The 15,734-nt window shown below is 43.1% G+C and overlaps 2 protein-coding genes across 3 annotated transcripts in view; one reads left to right on the top strand and one right to left on the bottom strand.

The window, feature by feature from the left end:
* The window catches only part of hemk1 (HemK methyltransferase family member 1), a 30,664-nt gene extending 19,494 nt beyond the window's left edge, over positions 1–11,170 (bottom strand). The window contains exons 1-9 of one of the 2 annotated variants that reach the window (XM_042707884.1): positions 10,795–11,170; positions 10,379–10,546; positions 10,042–10,133; positions 9,818–9,911; positions 9,096–9,227; positions 7,723–7,787; positions 7,549–7,598; positions 6,400–6,505; positions 5,998–6,093 (exon numbers count right to left, since the gene is read on the bottom strand). In XM_042707884.1, coding sequence (XP_042563818.1) covers positions 5,998–6,093; positions 6,400–6,505; positions 7,549–7,598; positions 7,723–7,787; positions 9,096–9,227; positions 9,818–9,911; positions 10,042–10,133; positions 10,379–10,546; positions 10,795–10,860 — 869 coding nt within the window. In that variant the 5' untranslated portion in view covers positions 10,861–11,170. The remainder of the gene's footprint in view (positions 1–5,997; positions 6,094–6,399; positions 6,506–7,548; positions 7,599–7,722; positions 7,788–9,095; positions 9,228–9,817; positions 9,912–10,041; positions 10,134–10,378; positions 10,547–10,794) is intronic. The other variant, XM_042707885.1, reaches the window with a different exon arrangement.
* A 42-nt stretch (positions 11,171–11,212) lies between these two features.
* Positions 11,213–15,672, top strand: nprl2 (NPR2 like, GATOR1 complex subunit). Its single transcript, XM_012822595.3, has 11 exons — positions 11,213–11,363; positions 11,574–11,665; positions 11,760–11,928; positions 12,113–12,221; positions 12,340–12,476; positions 12,624–12,721; positions 12,862–12,898; positions 13,020–13,113; positions 13,240–13,354; positions 14,901–15,043; positions 15,249–15,672. Exons 1-11 carry the CDS (start codon positions 11,217–11,219, stop codon positions 15,314–15,316), a joined length of 1,209 nt encoding a protein of 402 aa, XP_012678049.2. The 5' UTR covers positions 11,213–11,216; the 3' UTR covers positions 15,317–15,672.
* Positions 15,673–15,734: the final 62 nt, after the last annotated feature.

Below are 15,734 nucleotides of genomic sequence, written 5' to 3'. Positions count from 1 at the left end.
TAGGTATAGTCCAAAATATTAGCTCTCTACTCCCAATAGTTTTGCCACAAAAAGATGTTTTAAGGGGGAGGGGGTGCCTGTTCTTAAGACGCTTTTTAGCAGCGTTTTCTGAAGAGCCATTTTCAAATTGCTATTACTAGAAAAGTATTTACCCTTCCGCTAAAGGAAGAAAAAGCCACAATGGTCACTGAAATAACTTGAAACTGACAACAGTAATAATAAATACAAATGTACTGAAAATTAACTAATGAAAATCAGACATTGCTTTTGAATTGTGGTTCAACAGAATAATTAAAAAAAATAAACGAATCAAACTAGCCTGGACAAAAATTATGGTACCCCTAGAAAAGATTGAAAATAATTTGACCATAGGGACATGTTAAACTAAGGTGTGTCCTTTAATTAGCATTACAGGTGTCTTCAAACTTGTAATCAGTCAGTCTGCCTTTTTAAAGGGTGAAAAGTAGTCACTGTGGTGTTTGGTATCAGGATGTGTATGTTAAAGGTAAAGGCTATAAGACCATCTCCAAGCAGCTTGATATTCCTGTGACTACAGTTGCACATATTATTCAGAAGTTTAAGGTCCAGGGGACTGTAGCCAACCTCCCTGGATGTGGCCGCAAGAGGAAAATTGACGACAAATTGAAGAGACGGATAATACGAATGGTAACCAAAGAGCCCAGAACAACTTCCAACGAGAATAGAGGTGAACTCCAAGGTCAAGGTACATCAGTGTCAGATCGCACCATACGTCGCTGTTTGAGCCAAAGTCGACCGAGCAGGACACCACTGTTGGTTGAAAGCAAATCATATAAAAGCGAGACTGGAATTTGCCAAAATGCATATTGACAAGCCACAGGGCTTCTGGGAGAATGTCCTTGGGAAAGATGAGAAAAAACTGGAGCTTGTCAGTTTCAAGTTATTTCAGTGACCATTGTAGGTTTTTCTTTCTTTAACGGAAGGGTACCAACAATTTTGTCCACGTCTGTACATGGGTGCGCCTCCTGGGTGTCCCTATGTGTGTGAAGTACATGGGCGCGCCTCTTGTGTGGCATGATTACGGTTGAGTATGCACTCCGACTGCAACCCTAGACACATTTGAAATGAAATATGGCAACAATTTACCAACTATCCCCTTTAAATAAAAAAACAAATGACATTTTTCCATTCTTTCAACCACTTTAAGTAATACAAATAAAAATAAAAAATGAATGTATATGTTATAATATATAACAGAAATAGCACTAGAGCTTTTTGCTATTATTCCTTCATCAGGAGGAGACAGCGGAACCTCAAAACTGTTGTTGAGCAAATCCATGTCTCCCCATCCCCCAGAAAAGGGAGATATATCCATGTCTCCCCACCCCCCTAGAAAAGGGAGATATCCAGCCATCCTAACTGTTCCGACCCTCCTACCCTGAATTCTTGAATTCGCTCACTGAGGTCCTGGAATAAACATATTTTTGCTCTAAAGGATTAACAGCTTATAAATGACAAGTGGGATCCTCCTCTTTGCATGGCATTGCTGCATAGTGCTCTGTGATGGAGAGAGAGAGAGATTGAGTGCGTGAGTGTGTATTCAATTTTTGCATCATGTTGCTGCATTTAACAGGAAAGATTAGTTGTTTTCTGTTCTCGGTTTGTGGTCTTTGCCCATTTTGTTAGCATCGTGCTCAGTTCTGACACAAAAATATGAAGAGCCAATCACCTGAGCAGAAAATGACACATGACCAATGACATAACCAAAACCCTGTGCTGATTGGCTACAATCAGGTGTGATTGAAACCAGCCTCAGGGAAACAACCAATAGTTACTGGGCATGTAACTCCAGTTCTCCGAATACAAGTGTAGACCTCTAACTCACCCATAGATCGGCTCCCACAATTTCTGAAGCGCTGCAGCGTTTGGCTGGGCTTGGTGTTAAAGGGCTCCGCTCATGTTTACACAACTGTAGTTACATGCCCAGTAACTATCGTTTTACTTCATACAAGCTCTGCCCTTTAACTCTGTATTGGCATTTGAGTCAAATGAGTCTGGGGTCTCCGTGTAGCCAAACGCAGTATAACAGTGGATAAGACCCAGAGGACCGGACCGTGTTGAGTGATGATGAGCACCCAGGTAAAACAACAGTGTCACAATCACTCTTGGGTCTGTGTCTGCGGTGGCTGTTGTTGGGGCTGCCACACCCAGCACAGCTCCTGTGGCAGAGCAGGAGGTGCACATGCCTCTGAAATAATATCTTATGGGGAGGACCCACGTTGCTATACCCCTAGTAGAGTGAGCCGTCAGTCCTGGCGGGGATTTGCCATTCCACAGCAGTGTATCTCAATGTAATAGCATCACATGACCAACGGAAAAGACTCCCGAGATGATAGGGGCAGCCCACCCACGCTTGCTCGCCCCCATAACACCCAAACATCTGATCTGTTTCCTGTACAGATCTGATGCAATCAACATACCAAGCCACTGCCCACACCAGACACATGTGGTGCAAGCATTCTTCCCTCTCATACCCATGGAGGGAGGATACAAAGCATTCAATGAAATGACCTGAGAACGGTATGCACTCGTAATGCACTCAGGTGTGTATGTCGGATTTTCTTGATTAACCAGTCTGGATGCACAGGAAATGCACACAAATCACCAACTCGCTCTGCTGATGTGAGAGCTATCAGTAGCACTGTTTTGAGAGACAGCAGTTTGAATGATGTCAGATATCGGTTCACAGGCATGTGCTGAGAGGCCTTTCATCACCAAGGACAGATCCCACTGGGGGGTCAGCTGCCTCTATGCTGCTCTGAGGGAGTACCCCCCTTTTGGAAGCCTTTTAACAGGGGGCGGCTGAATACTGACACACCATTAAAACTTGTTGCAGACCGAAATAGCAGAGGCATGTCTTTTGATGGCGAAATGCTCGCTCCCAGCATCTACTAACATCTTAAGATAGGAGAGGACCGATCCGATAGGACATGGGGTCTGAATACCCAGCTACATTGTAGGCTGGCATGGGAGGGGGGGGAAACTCCACTCCTAGTTGTTTACAAACCCCAACTGTAAGACATGCTGCAGCAGCTGGGTTGTGTGAGACATAGCCAGTAGTGGGAATGACGCTAAAACAATCCAGTCGTCCTGATAAAGAGAAATTTTATTCCTTTGCAATGGGGTGGTTCTAGCACGGCATCCACACACACACAAAAGAAAAAGCGTGCGGTGCCAACATCTATCCAAATGCATCTAGACCGATAAGCAGAGGCCTCTTGACCCACGGGGAAGTGAACCTGGGTCCTTGTGCTGAAAGACTGCGGCTGAATCCTTTATGCCACCGAGCAAGCTGTGTAGCTACAGGGAAGGAGTGTATGTGCGCTGCATATCAGAGGAACAATCTGAGAGCAGGCGCGTGATGTCAAGGTAGGCACCGTTCCCGAAAGATTTTGCACCGATCAAGAGCCTTCTCCGCCGTGTGGAGGAGGAAAACCTGGCGACATCATCAAAAGGGGCCCTTGGACCGGTGTCGTGTGATGAGCCACCACGCATGCAGTAACGTGGTGGAGGGGAGTGAGCTGCATGTGTTATAAATGTCACAGCAGACTCGATGCTTGAATGGTGTCTGAACTGTCAGCGGCAGACTCGGTGTGACAGCTGTCTGTGTGGAGCAGTGAATGGCCCATTTAACAGGGAAGTGGATTGCGCCACACTTTGGTTAAGTTCACTGCCATGCCACCGACGAGACCTGGGGAGGCATGCGGGGCTCACGAGAGATAATGTCATTGAAGACATTAGCCTTCTTTATTTCGCTCTCCAGTACTTCCACGATCGCTTGTTTTGACAGAGTTTCCGACACTTTGGTCAGCCGTGTGGAGCACACCCCGAAAATACAAGTCGACAGCAAAAACCGAAGTGCATATCTGCATCGAACCAATCTGTCAGCGTGCACTCACCACCACACAGGGAATGCATTGAAAGCAGTCCAGTGGTCATGCTTGGGGGTCCGCTGTTCAAGTTCCCTGTCAAACATATCAACGCCTCTCCCTACGTATAAGGGGCGGACCTGCTTGGGTCATTCAATAAATGCTCAGATTAGTTCTCCGCCAGCAGGTGCGTTGCCTGTGGGCACCCCCTGAGCCCTACAGTTCTGTTCAAACCACTAACCGCTAACCGGCGATAAGCAAGATGTCGACATGTGAGTGCGCCTGCGATCCTTTAAACTGATTGGTGGCACCACGGTGGTGGGTGTGGAACTGTATTGTGACAGCGCAGCTAATGATGATGCTATTGCTGCCATTCAGCACGATTCCTGTCAAGCATGTCAATGTCAAGTGCTCGGACTTGCTTCCCGTAGAACTAATCTTGATGGCAGATGGCAGGTTGGACAAAAGAGCAGCTTAAAAGCCGTCAGATCAAAAGATGGACGTCACTTGCAAAACAAACCAAGTAATTGTCATAATTTGCTGAATGTCTAGGCTAATTGCCTTGGTTGCATTTATTGATGACTGATTGAAGCCCATCCCAAACTGGTGTGTAAACTACAACAATGTGTTCATTCACGCTGGCACAGGCAAATGGGGAACATAGCCAGTAGAAGAAGAGGAAGAGATAGAAGTGGAACAATAAAAAAGCTTCACTTTTGTGGCTGAACTAAATGCAAGCAAAACTAAATTTCGGTGATGTAAGTGATGATTATCCACTAATCTTAATCTCTAACTCTAAATGACTGCAAGGTTTACTATGTGTAGCATATGTCTTGTATCTCCCATCATAGACTATTTAAGACAATACGGTTCTAGTAAGTGCCATATACAAATACACCTTCATCTACCACTTCAAAGCCTCTATAAGGTGGTTGTCATTCAACTGTTCATTACCTGTGACGCTTACGTCACACAACATTGCACTGTTGGCCAAAATATGGACAAGCCCTCTCTGAGTGAGAAGAAAGCCAGCATTAGTTCCTGTTTATTTACAAAATTCTTCTATGGATTTCACATACCTACTTTTTTTTTTTTTACTTTTTACACAGAAACCTTGAGTTTATCAGACTCTCAAGACTGGCCTTTACCTTACTCCAAAAGTGGGTCGCAGAACTTTAATTATTTTAGTAGAAAGTATACGAACATGCAGTTTCGTGTGTTGTGAAAAAAATAACAATATAATGTGAAGTTTGAGTTTTTTATGGTTTGAATTCTATAAAAAATAGGTCAAGAGTGAATGGGTCCCAGGGCCAGACGAGCCCTAGACTAAATACAAAGCTGATTATCAACACTGCTCTGTGTTCCTGGAAGTAATTACAACAGACCTTGAAGCCTATGGTAAACTGAAAAATGTTACTCCTAAATAGTTTTACTAGTGAATATTCTAACAAAATTTGTATTTTTGGTTGTTATTTTTGTTATTTGCATGCTTATACTCTCTTTTTGGTTATCCTGTTCCAACTACTTTTTTATTCACTTTCATTCTATATATTGTATTTTCTGTCTATAGTAAAATGCAATTTGTTGGTTTATTTACTTTGGTGTATTTATTAGTCATTTTGTGTGTACTGTGCACTGAATAACTGAGAGCTTTGTTATTAACAGTGTTGGAGGTGAAACACTAAACACTATTAATCATTCTTTTGGTAACAGGTAGCAATGTACTTGTCCTGGTCTTTTCATTGAACTTCTAAGAAAAGATGATGGCTGCTCATCTGAATTGTGCAAATCAGCACAAAACACTGAAAACAAATCTCTGCCGAGGTCATGGATGCCTGTAATTAGTCTGTCAGATTCCTTGAAATAGTCTGCTAAGCATCTAGCATATGTTCTCTGAACTGATAAGGTGCTGCTGTGAAAGTGGCTAAACAGGATTAGAATGTCCTGTTTACTTACCATTGTGAAAAGATAGGCACCCAGAAGGAGTATTCATAAAAAGACTGACATACATTCAGGAATGTAGGTGCTCAGACATGCAGACACAACACAAGCACACACACGCACACTCAAAAGACGACCAAAGGCTTACCCCTTTTCAGTTAACAGCCTTGGTGCAAGTGCCAGAATCTGGTCTATGACACAATGTCCTTGTTTTCCTCCATCCAATGCAGCACGGTCCTCAAACCTGCAGTGTGGGAGATGAAGCATGCGAGTATGTACTGGAGAGTGTGCCTGTGTGTGAGAGTGTGTGTTTATGTTGAAAACATTACTCAGATACCATTCCTACTCAGGTCATTTTTACTTTAATTGTCCTTCTTTTCAAAAGAAATGTAGGATGGGTTTGAGTTTGTGCTGAGTCTGTAAACCTATTTGCCTTTGTGCATTTCTATGTGTACGAGTAGGTATGCGTGTCTACCGTAGGGGTGTCCATTTGTAGGCCAAGGGCAAGACTGGGTGTGGATTTGTGTGTCTATGCATTATCCTGTCTGACCTTCGGACCTCAGGCTCCAGTGAATCCAAGTCTTCAGTGAATAGGTAGGGGGGATTACTGACAAGCACCTCCACAGGACTACAGGTCTCCACAAGCCAGTCAGCGTCTGTGGCCAAGGACAAGCACGTGTTACCCTCGTCTGACCCATTTTCCAGGTTTCTACTGTCGTATGATATCTTTGTTGGGCATTTAAGGCTGGGCGCGTGAGAACTGCTAATTAAATAAAAAGTACTATTTAAAGATAGATAGATAGATAGACAGACAGATAGATAGATTGAAAGATAGATCGATACTTTGATCACAATGATATCTAATTGCAATATAAATATTTTCATGATGAGTATGCAGGTTACTTCCTTTGGATGTTTTCTCCGAGGTCAGCTCATTTATCAGATTTCACACCGGGCTAATGACAGTGAGGGATGGGGAGGCTGCTCTAAACAGCGGGAGGTGAGGGTGAAGATTATGGGCAACGGGAGTACCGCGGTTCTCCGAAAAACAGTGGGGTACCTTTACAAGTTTATCCTCTCAGGTCTCTGGATGACACTTGCATGTGGCTTATCAAGATGTAACTAACATAACAACTCAATCCAATCTTCTCTTCCTCAGGCTCCATAAACAAACAAACAAAGCCCCAAAAGAGAGCTGCTTCAGCGTCGCTCCCCATGGATCCCACTAGGTATACTACCTTTTTGTCCGCATCATGGTTTCAACACATGCGCGATGCTATTCTCACACACAGTACTATCTATAGGAGCACCACTTCTCAGAAGCATGTGCTGAATCATTTCACAACATGACCTCTTTGCCTTATATAGCCCTACTACCAGGACCTATCGCTTTATCTGGCCTTTTGAAAGCCCGAATACACAGTCATGTCTGCCCTTCGATAGGACCCTATATTGTGGTAGGTCAAATCCACATTTAAAAGGGCTGCTCAGCCATCGTCAGTGAATAAAAAGTATGCTTCCTTTTTCCTTGTCTGAACTGACAGGAGAGCGAATGACATGTAATGGTTGGGATGGGCTTACTACTGCCACCTAGTGGACAACTCCAGAGCAAATTCTGTCTTCCTCTCATGCTGTAATAAGCAAGTCCATACCCAAAAGCAGACTGTTAGAGGAAGAGAAAAGAGCACTGTTTTCTCACCTTTAAACACATCCACCTGACTGACTTTGAGACGGTCAAGCAGTCCAAGGCTATAACATAAATGAAATGTCATTGCACACACACACACAAACACGACTATATACAATTTTAAAGTATTGACACACATATACATGGACATAAAAACCACAGAGTCAAATTGACCCTTGACCCCACCTTTGTGCATTCTCCCTGGTGAGGGCCACAGCCTGTGCACTCTGATCCAGGGCCACCCCCCTGATCTTAAAGGCAAAGTGAAGGTCATCAGAAACGGGATTACATGCAGTGTTATTACATGTTGCAGAAATATTAACTCATCTTTAAAACTGCTTCTTGATTTTGTAGAGATAGCCATACAGTTAATTCAGACCCTTCAATGTGATAATTCAGGCATCTTCCCTGTCTCCACTGAAATGTCCCATCCCAGGAATTAAGTCACCCTGTAACCAGCAACAAATTCACCATCTAATTCACCATCTCCTGTATTTTCTCCTCAACCTTCACAATCGCTCAACCTTCTGTATTCCTTCTGACACTGAAAATACTATACAACTACAACTGAGATGGCTTGAAATTACAACTACTGTAGCTTTTCGATGTTGACAGTCATGTAAGAATTGAATGTAGCAATAGAAATTCAGAATTCTGGTGCATATTATCACTGTCTGACATAAAAGTGACAGGATAACACACCATACATGTGCAAACTACAAAACATATAGCTGCCAGAATGATACCCTGGGATTGCTTCTGTTTACAGTGCATTTCTACACATTTGACCAGAGACTATATTCATTGGAGGGGTTTGTAGTTGAATTCAATGGCAATGGTGCGATGGGGAGCTACAGTATATCAGCTATAATAGGTGAGAGAATATAGAGAGGTGCCTCTGAAAGGAGATATCATGTCTACATTGGCTGGTTAATCAAAGCACTGATAAACATTGAGGTTGAATAATATAATTCCCAAGAAAGCTTTTATTTGGACACAGATCTACAGAATGTATTAGATGAGCACTTTTTACTATTTATATAGTTCAACATTTAGAGACCAGTGCAAAATCATCAGTTTCTGTGGTTTTTCTATTTATTGATATGGGTTTGAGTAAAATTATTTGTATTAGTATTTGGTAACACTTTATTTGGATAGTCTGCCTACAGAGACTTTACAGATGGTTTGTTGAAATTCAAGTTCACCCCATGTATTCGAACAGTCCATCGTTCCTTGCTCTGTATAACTGACTGTTATAGGGAAGTGAACATTTTAATTACACTGATTTCAATCAGGTGGGCTTGGAACATGGACAGGATTAGGGCATCACAGACATCATACTGTTCTTTCAAAAATGCCACACTTTTGCCCCTATAGTAAGCTTACGGTTGTACAAACCCAAGCTGGAACAGAGAAAGCCCACATATTGTATGAAAGCTCGGTAATCACAACCAGTAACCTTGTGAGTGTCATCTTAAACAAAAATCAGAATACTTTTGTTTCAACTAGTTGCTACATCTCTGACTAAACAAACAGAATAAATCAATTGGTGAGATTACCTGTTTTAGGCTGTGCAACAGACTCAAGGAAATCGCTCCAGAGCCACAGCCCACCTCCAGGAAGCGCACAGTGTCCATATCCCTGCTTGCAGCCAACACTTCCAGGTCAGCCAGAACGAGGCTCACCAGCTCCTAGGACACACGATCACAATGCTCTCATATCCTGACTAAGTCACCAGTGTTCTTGATATGTACACAGTCACCTGCATTTGTGGACCAGCCATATACTGCATCACTTGGGAAAAGGACTTCTGGCGCTTTTATATTTCTAAGAGGTGTAAATGTGAGGCCGTGTGGATATGTATGTATGATTATGTGTTTCAGACATGCAATTTATCCCTGAAATGCTCATGAACATTTCCTTCACGGGGTAATGTGTGAATGGGAGCAGGGATCGATATTCAGGGAAATCTGTACCGACAATTTCTCATCTCAAGACCTTGTAACATTTCAGGGAAAATGGCTGTATGGCCGTGTTGTGAATGAAAGCAGTAACATTGCAGGGACAAGCACGTAAATCTATCTGCCACCATCTACTGGACTGTCCCTTAGCCCATCTATTCTGGCATTGTGTGAAAAGGCGCAGGAGGGAAATGCTCCTGAATGGAGCTGCATGTATGAATAGTGAAAAATCACTAGCAGTGCCTGAAAGGTTTTTCTCAGTAATTTACCAGGAACTATGTGTGAAAGAGGCTAAAGAGAGGGAGAAATATCTTGCTCACCTCTGTCTCAGGACGTGGTATAAACACAGGCGGTTTCATTTTAAGAGTTATGTCCCTGAAGTCCCACTCCTCAATCACATACTGTACCGGCATCCTGAAGAACAGATCTTACTATTAATAACATCACAAGCACACTTTTACACTATGGAAAGCAACTACAATGTTAAAATCAATAAATGTGTACTTTTATATACTATACTGCTTTGAGAGTTCGAATGACACACCTGGTAAGACGTTTATTACAGAGTCTCCAGATCCTCTCAACATGTGCATGGGAAAGCACTTGGGTGAGCCCCCTTCTCTCGAGATGGTTCAGCTATGGAGGGAAACAGAAACACCCATCAGAAAACAGAGGCGCAGGGGACAAAGGCCGATATAAACCATATGTTTAGTATGATGAGTGGACATTGCGCATTTTCTTCATTGGCTAACATAAGACTGCCACAGAAAGTAAAACTCCAGTGGGGCAGCACAGGCTACTTGTGCCTGTTATTGTAGTGCACGCCATTATTTGAGTTGATAATTAAGCTAGACAGATACACAAATCAAGCTATGACTTACAGTCTTGTGCCCCAGCACATGTGAGATGATGTACTGACTGGAAAGCTGAGGTTCAGGGACTTCAGCCACCTGAAAACGCTCAGCCCACTGGCTCAGGGCCTGTTCCACTGTAAATCTTGCCGATATGGGCGGAATTACTTTTCCTTGCTCACCACATGTTGTTGACACCTAACGTTATACAGGAAAAGAGAAGATTCTGATCATACACAAGGAGATTCACAGCATTATGCAAAGAGCGTTTAGCGAATCTGCTTTAATAATACAAAATAAAAAACATTTCGACAGCCTTTTAACTAAATTCAACCTGAAAAGTGACAACATTTTCCTCCCATGTAGGCTACTTGTCATGTCATTGAATTTAGGGTTCCATCATTCCTCCTCAACGAGAGCAGAAATCCACGCTCCTTTCAACTGACCTTTCGCGTTGTGACACTGATTCTCGAATGAATAAAGCGCACAAGGCTCTTAAGTCTGAACACCATTATGGCCAGCTGAATAATACTGACATGAATCCACTGTGCAATTTTGCATTATTGCACAACGTATACAAACTGTTACTGCGTTTACTGAGCTCTCTGTCTCCAACTATGCACATGCTGTAGTGCGTCACTCTCTCAATCAATACATACTGTCAAAATAAAAGTTATTTAAACTTAAATCAAATCTCGTCTAATTCTTGCCATGTTTTTTCCCCTCTGGACTGGCTTTTAAACTCATCAACCCTCCTTTTAGAACTGGATCATAGGTACATAATAATCGTGAGTGACTTTGTCCCAACGACACAACAAAAACCCGTGGCATACGCATCCGTTCTCATGTCACTTTTAATTTGACAGTCATGTCGAAAGTTGACCCGGAAGTTGATGTTCTTGTTATTCTGATATTTTCTAGGAATGTACTACTAAGCATGGGTACAAAAAGTAGGATTGAGTGCATCTTCTTCAGTGAATTTCATCCTACTTTAGGGCCAAAGATTACTTATCAGGTAGGCCTACGCACACAACGTTTCAAAAGTGATGTTTAAGGCATCGACCGTTTTCAAAACATAAACGTTACCATAGGAGAAATTCTTAGCTAAGCTTGTGACAGCTCTTACATTTGGTCACGGGATGTGTCATTGCAAAGTCCTATATTGTTTATTTTGTCATGCCATGATTTGTTTTTTACTACATTGACATAGTTACATTGTCCACAGGTCCCAGAGGAGTACATTTCAAGGGAGCTTTTTGATACAGTACAGGTGTATATCATCACCAAACCAGAATTGCAGAATAAGCTCATCACAGTGTATGTAACGCCGGCCAACATTTGCGATCACTTCAGAAGAAACTGTACGTTGAAGTTCTGTTGTTCCAACCTTTTTCTCTGTGCCTTTACACAGCACTGCAATGGGGAAGAAGCTAATTGGTTGCCCTGTTTGCATCGAGCACAAGAAATACATCCGGAACGCTCTTATCTTTAACCTGGGTGTGGTATGTGATGCACAGACAAAGACGTGTGCACTGGAACCTATCGTGAAGAAGTTGTCAGGATACCTCACTACACTGGAGGTATGCACTTCTGAGTTCTGGGTGTTCCACGACCTATAAACAGGATACCAAACACTGCAGGCACCCACAGATTGGTGGCATAAACTTCAGCAGAAATATCCTCTTCATTTTTGTCCTGATCTTTGCCTCTCTTGTACTCTCTCCATCTTTCCTTCTCTTCTCTCGTATCTGCTTAATTCAACAGCTTGAGAGTGGTTTCATATCAAATGAGGAGAGCAAGCAGAAGCTGTTGCGAATTATGTCCACACTCCTGGAAGACCTCAATGCCACTGGAGCGTGCACCCTACCCATCGGTATGTACTGCTGTATTTACATGCGTGCGAGTGCTGTCCATACCTCCATGTCAAGTTCCCTCCTTACACGTCTCTCTCTGCTATGCTCTTAAAGTTTCTCTCTCTTCTTATTGCGTAGATGAGTCTAATACCATCCACCTTAAGCTAATTGAGCTGAGGAAGGATCCTGTTATTGTGCAGGAGTATGACGTGCCTGTGTTCACACAAAATAAAGACCATTTTATAAAGGCCCAGTGGGATCTTACTACTCAGCAGGTCAGTAAACAGTATTGTATTTAGTCCTTATAGTAGTGATTATCTTGTGTTATTAATGACAATAGTTAATAAAATAGTAATAGTATTGGTACATGAACTAGAATGAGTCACAGAGGTATGGGCTGACAGTTATGGAATTTGTTTTAGATTCTCCCTTACATTGATGGATACAGACACATACAGAAGATATCAGCCGAGGCAGATGTGGAGCTAAATCTTGTTCGGATAGCAGTTCAGAACTTGCTGTGAGCACCCCATTATTCATCCTTGAAAACATCAATAAATTGATCAGTTTGTAGACCAGTAGTTCAATAATATTAGTTGCATTTGCATGTTTTTAAAAGTGGACCTGTGCTAACAGTGCTAACATTGTTCTCTTTGTTAGGTATTATGAAGTGGTTACCTTAGTGTCAATATTTCAGGTAAGGTGAGATAGGTACACATCCGAAGCTTTACTGCTACACATTCTCCCAGGTTATTAAGTATTCCTGGGTCAGTGGAGTTGAATCCTACCCAATCAATGCACATTCTTTGCCACTGCAGTACTCCAATGTATACTGCACAACCCCAAATGTCCAGACACTTCTTGACGACAAGTCTCTTCAAGAGGAATGCCTGCATTATGTCTGCAAACCAGGTAGACCAATAGTTTTCCGTCATCAGCAAAGAGAGAAATGAAAAAAGACTCTGTATTCTTGTCTGTATCATTTCTTTAAACGTGTAGACTATGACAAATACGTGTGTGTGTGTGTGTGTGTTTCAGGGCAGCGAGCTACTCTGAGGGATGTGTTTCAGCTGTATTGTGGTCTGACTCCTGGTACCACAGTTCGAGACCTTTGCTCACGTTACTCTCTGCAGCTGCAAAGGGTTGATGAAAGGTGCGGACAGTATTCCTTGTATTGTGTGTGTGTGTGCGTGTCAGAAATTACCACTTTGACAAACAAGGCTCCAGCCTCACAAGATCTACCATGTCAGAGTCATTCCCAAACAAGACTTCCCTTGTGCCCAACTTCTCCACGGATGCCTCTACAGAGGCTGAGGCACAACCAGCTCCACGTTTGGTACCTGGAACGGGTGGGGGTAGAGGAGGAGCCAGCTGCCGCTCCAACCAATCGGGCTCCTGGGCAATGTGTTGATGCATATTACAGATGGCTACATAGAGTGAGCAGAAGTAGTTTCGCTTAGATAGATAGATAGATGGATACTATATTAATCCCGAGGGAAATTTAGGTCATCCAGTAGCTTATACACATATACACTTATACACCTCACCGACATACGTACATAAATCACATATACATACACATAGGGAGAACATATTCACACAGAGTGTTTCCAGATACCGGAAAGGGTCTGACCCTATTGTACAGAGTGCAATGATTTTGACAGTGTCGGTGTCCAGGAAGAAAGTGATCTTGTGCTGCTGGTGTGGATAGTGCAAAGAAATATGATGTTCTTGTGCTTGTGAGGATGGGTAGTGCAAGATAGTGATCTTGTGCTTGTGCTTGTGTGTGTGTGTGTGTGTTTGGAAAGAGCAAAGTGATAGTGCAGAATATGTAAGTGGTAAAGTCTGTGCATGGGGCTGAGATGAGATGAGCAGGGGAGGGCAGACTGAGGTAGATTCATGCAGAGAAGTCCATCTCCCTCCCCCTCCCCTTCTGCGTGGCGTTAAAAAGCTGAATGGCCCTGGGGACAAAGGACTTCCTTAGCCTGTCCGATGAGCATGACAGTGACAGGAGTCTGCCACTGAATGTGCTCCTCTGTCTGTTGAGAGTACTGTGTAGTGGGTGGTGGTCATTGTCCAAGATGGTCAGCAACCTACTCAGGGTCCTTCTCTCCGCCACTGTAGTGAGGCAGTCCAGTTCAGTGCCAACAACAGCTCCCGCCATCCTCACCAGCCTGTCCAGTCGCCCTGCATCCCTCTTCTTTATGCTGCCTCCCCAGCACACCACAGCATAAAAAAGGACGCTGGCAACAACAGACTGGTAGAACATGCGCAGGAGTTTGTTGCAGACATTGAAGGACCTCAGCCTCCTCAGGAAGTAGAGTCGGCTCTGACCCTTTTTGTAGATTGCATCAACGTTGGCTGACTAGTCCAGTTTATTGTCCATATAAACACCTAAGTATTTGTAGGTGTAGACCACCTCCACACTAACCCCCTCGATGGAGAATGGTAGCAGAGGAGGCTGGGACCTCATAAAGTCCACCACCATCTCCTTGGTCTTAGTGGTGTTCAGCTGCAGGTGGTTATTCCTACACCACTGCACAAAGTTATCCACCAGGCTCTTGTACTCACCCTCCTGTCTATCCCTGATACAGCTTACTGACATTAGGTGTGCCTGCATCCAGTGAATCCGAGTGAGAGATAACCATGTCTGAATGTTTTGCAGTGCAGTTTATTTGTTTGTGTGTGTTTGCCTATAGAAAGCTGATTCAGTTTGGGCTGACCAAGGATCTGATCCGCCGGCTGCAGAAGTACCCAGTGAAAGTCATCAGGGATGAGCGTAGTCGCCCTCCACGCCTCTACACAGGCTGCCATAGCTATGATGAGATATGCTGCAAAACTGGTGAGAGGTTCTGATGTTTTATTTTTTAAATCAAAATGAGATGTTGTCTTTGGAATCTACCAAGGTCAAAGTAAAAGGAGCAATAATCGTCTGTTTGGCAGTAGATTTAAGTAAATAATCTGCCCTCTTTGTAAGGACTATGTGTCAACTACATTTTTTTCCTTACTTATTTTTAAAAGTCCTCCATGCTTGTTTTTGTTTCCAGGAATGAGCTACAAAGAGCTGGATGAGCGATTGGAGAATGATCCAAACATAATCATCTGCTGGAAATGAGCACTGATGGGATGTGTCTACCAGTGGAGCCTCTTATTGCTTTGAAATGCAGCCTAGCAGCGCTCTCCACTTTCGTACCCAGTGAGTGTTTGCCAAAGACATGGATCTGTGTTTGGGCTCGACCAGCAAAACTGCAAGGGCATGTTGGTGAACTGCAACTGAATGGGACGGAATATGACACTGTCCTTGCGTACTAACTATTTTATACTGACCATTTATGTCAGCAGGATGGTTAAGAGTACTCCACCTGTCATTGAAGATTCATACCTGTACACACACACACACACACACACACGCCCACTCCTGTAAACTCTGTCTAAACTCACTGTTTGATTAAACTATTATTTAAACGAGAACATATATTAATCAGGTTTTGTGGAAACTATCAATGGGGTTTAACCAAAATCGAAGCTGTATT

This window comes from Clupea harengus, chromosome 5 (genome assembly GCF_900700415.2).
Source record: "Clupea harengus chromosome 5, Ch_v2.0.2, whole genome shotgun sequence".
NCBI classification, from domain to species: domain Eukaryota; kingdom Metazoa; phylum Chordata; class Actinopteri; order Clupeiformes; family Clupeidae; genus Clupea; species Clupea harengus.
Note: the sequence above shows the minus strand (reverse complement) of the source record. Positions and strands in the feature narration are given on the sequence as shown.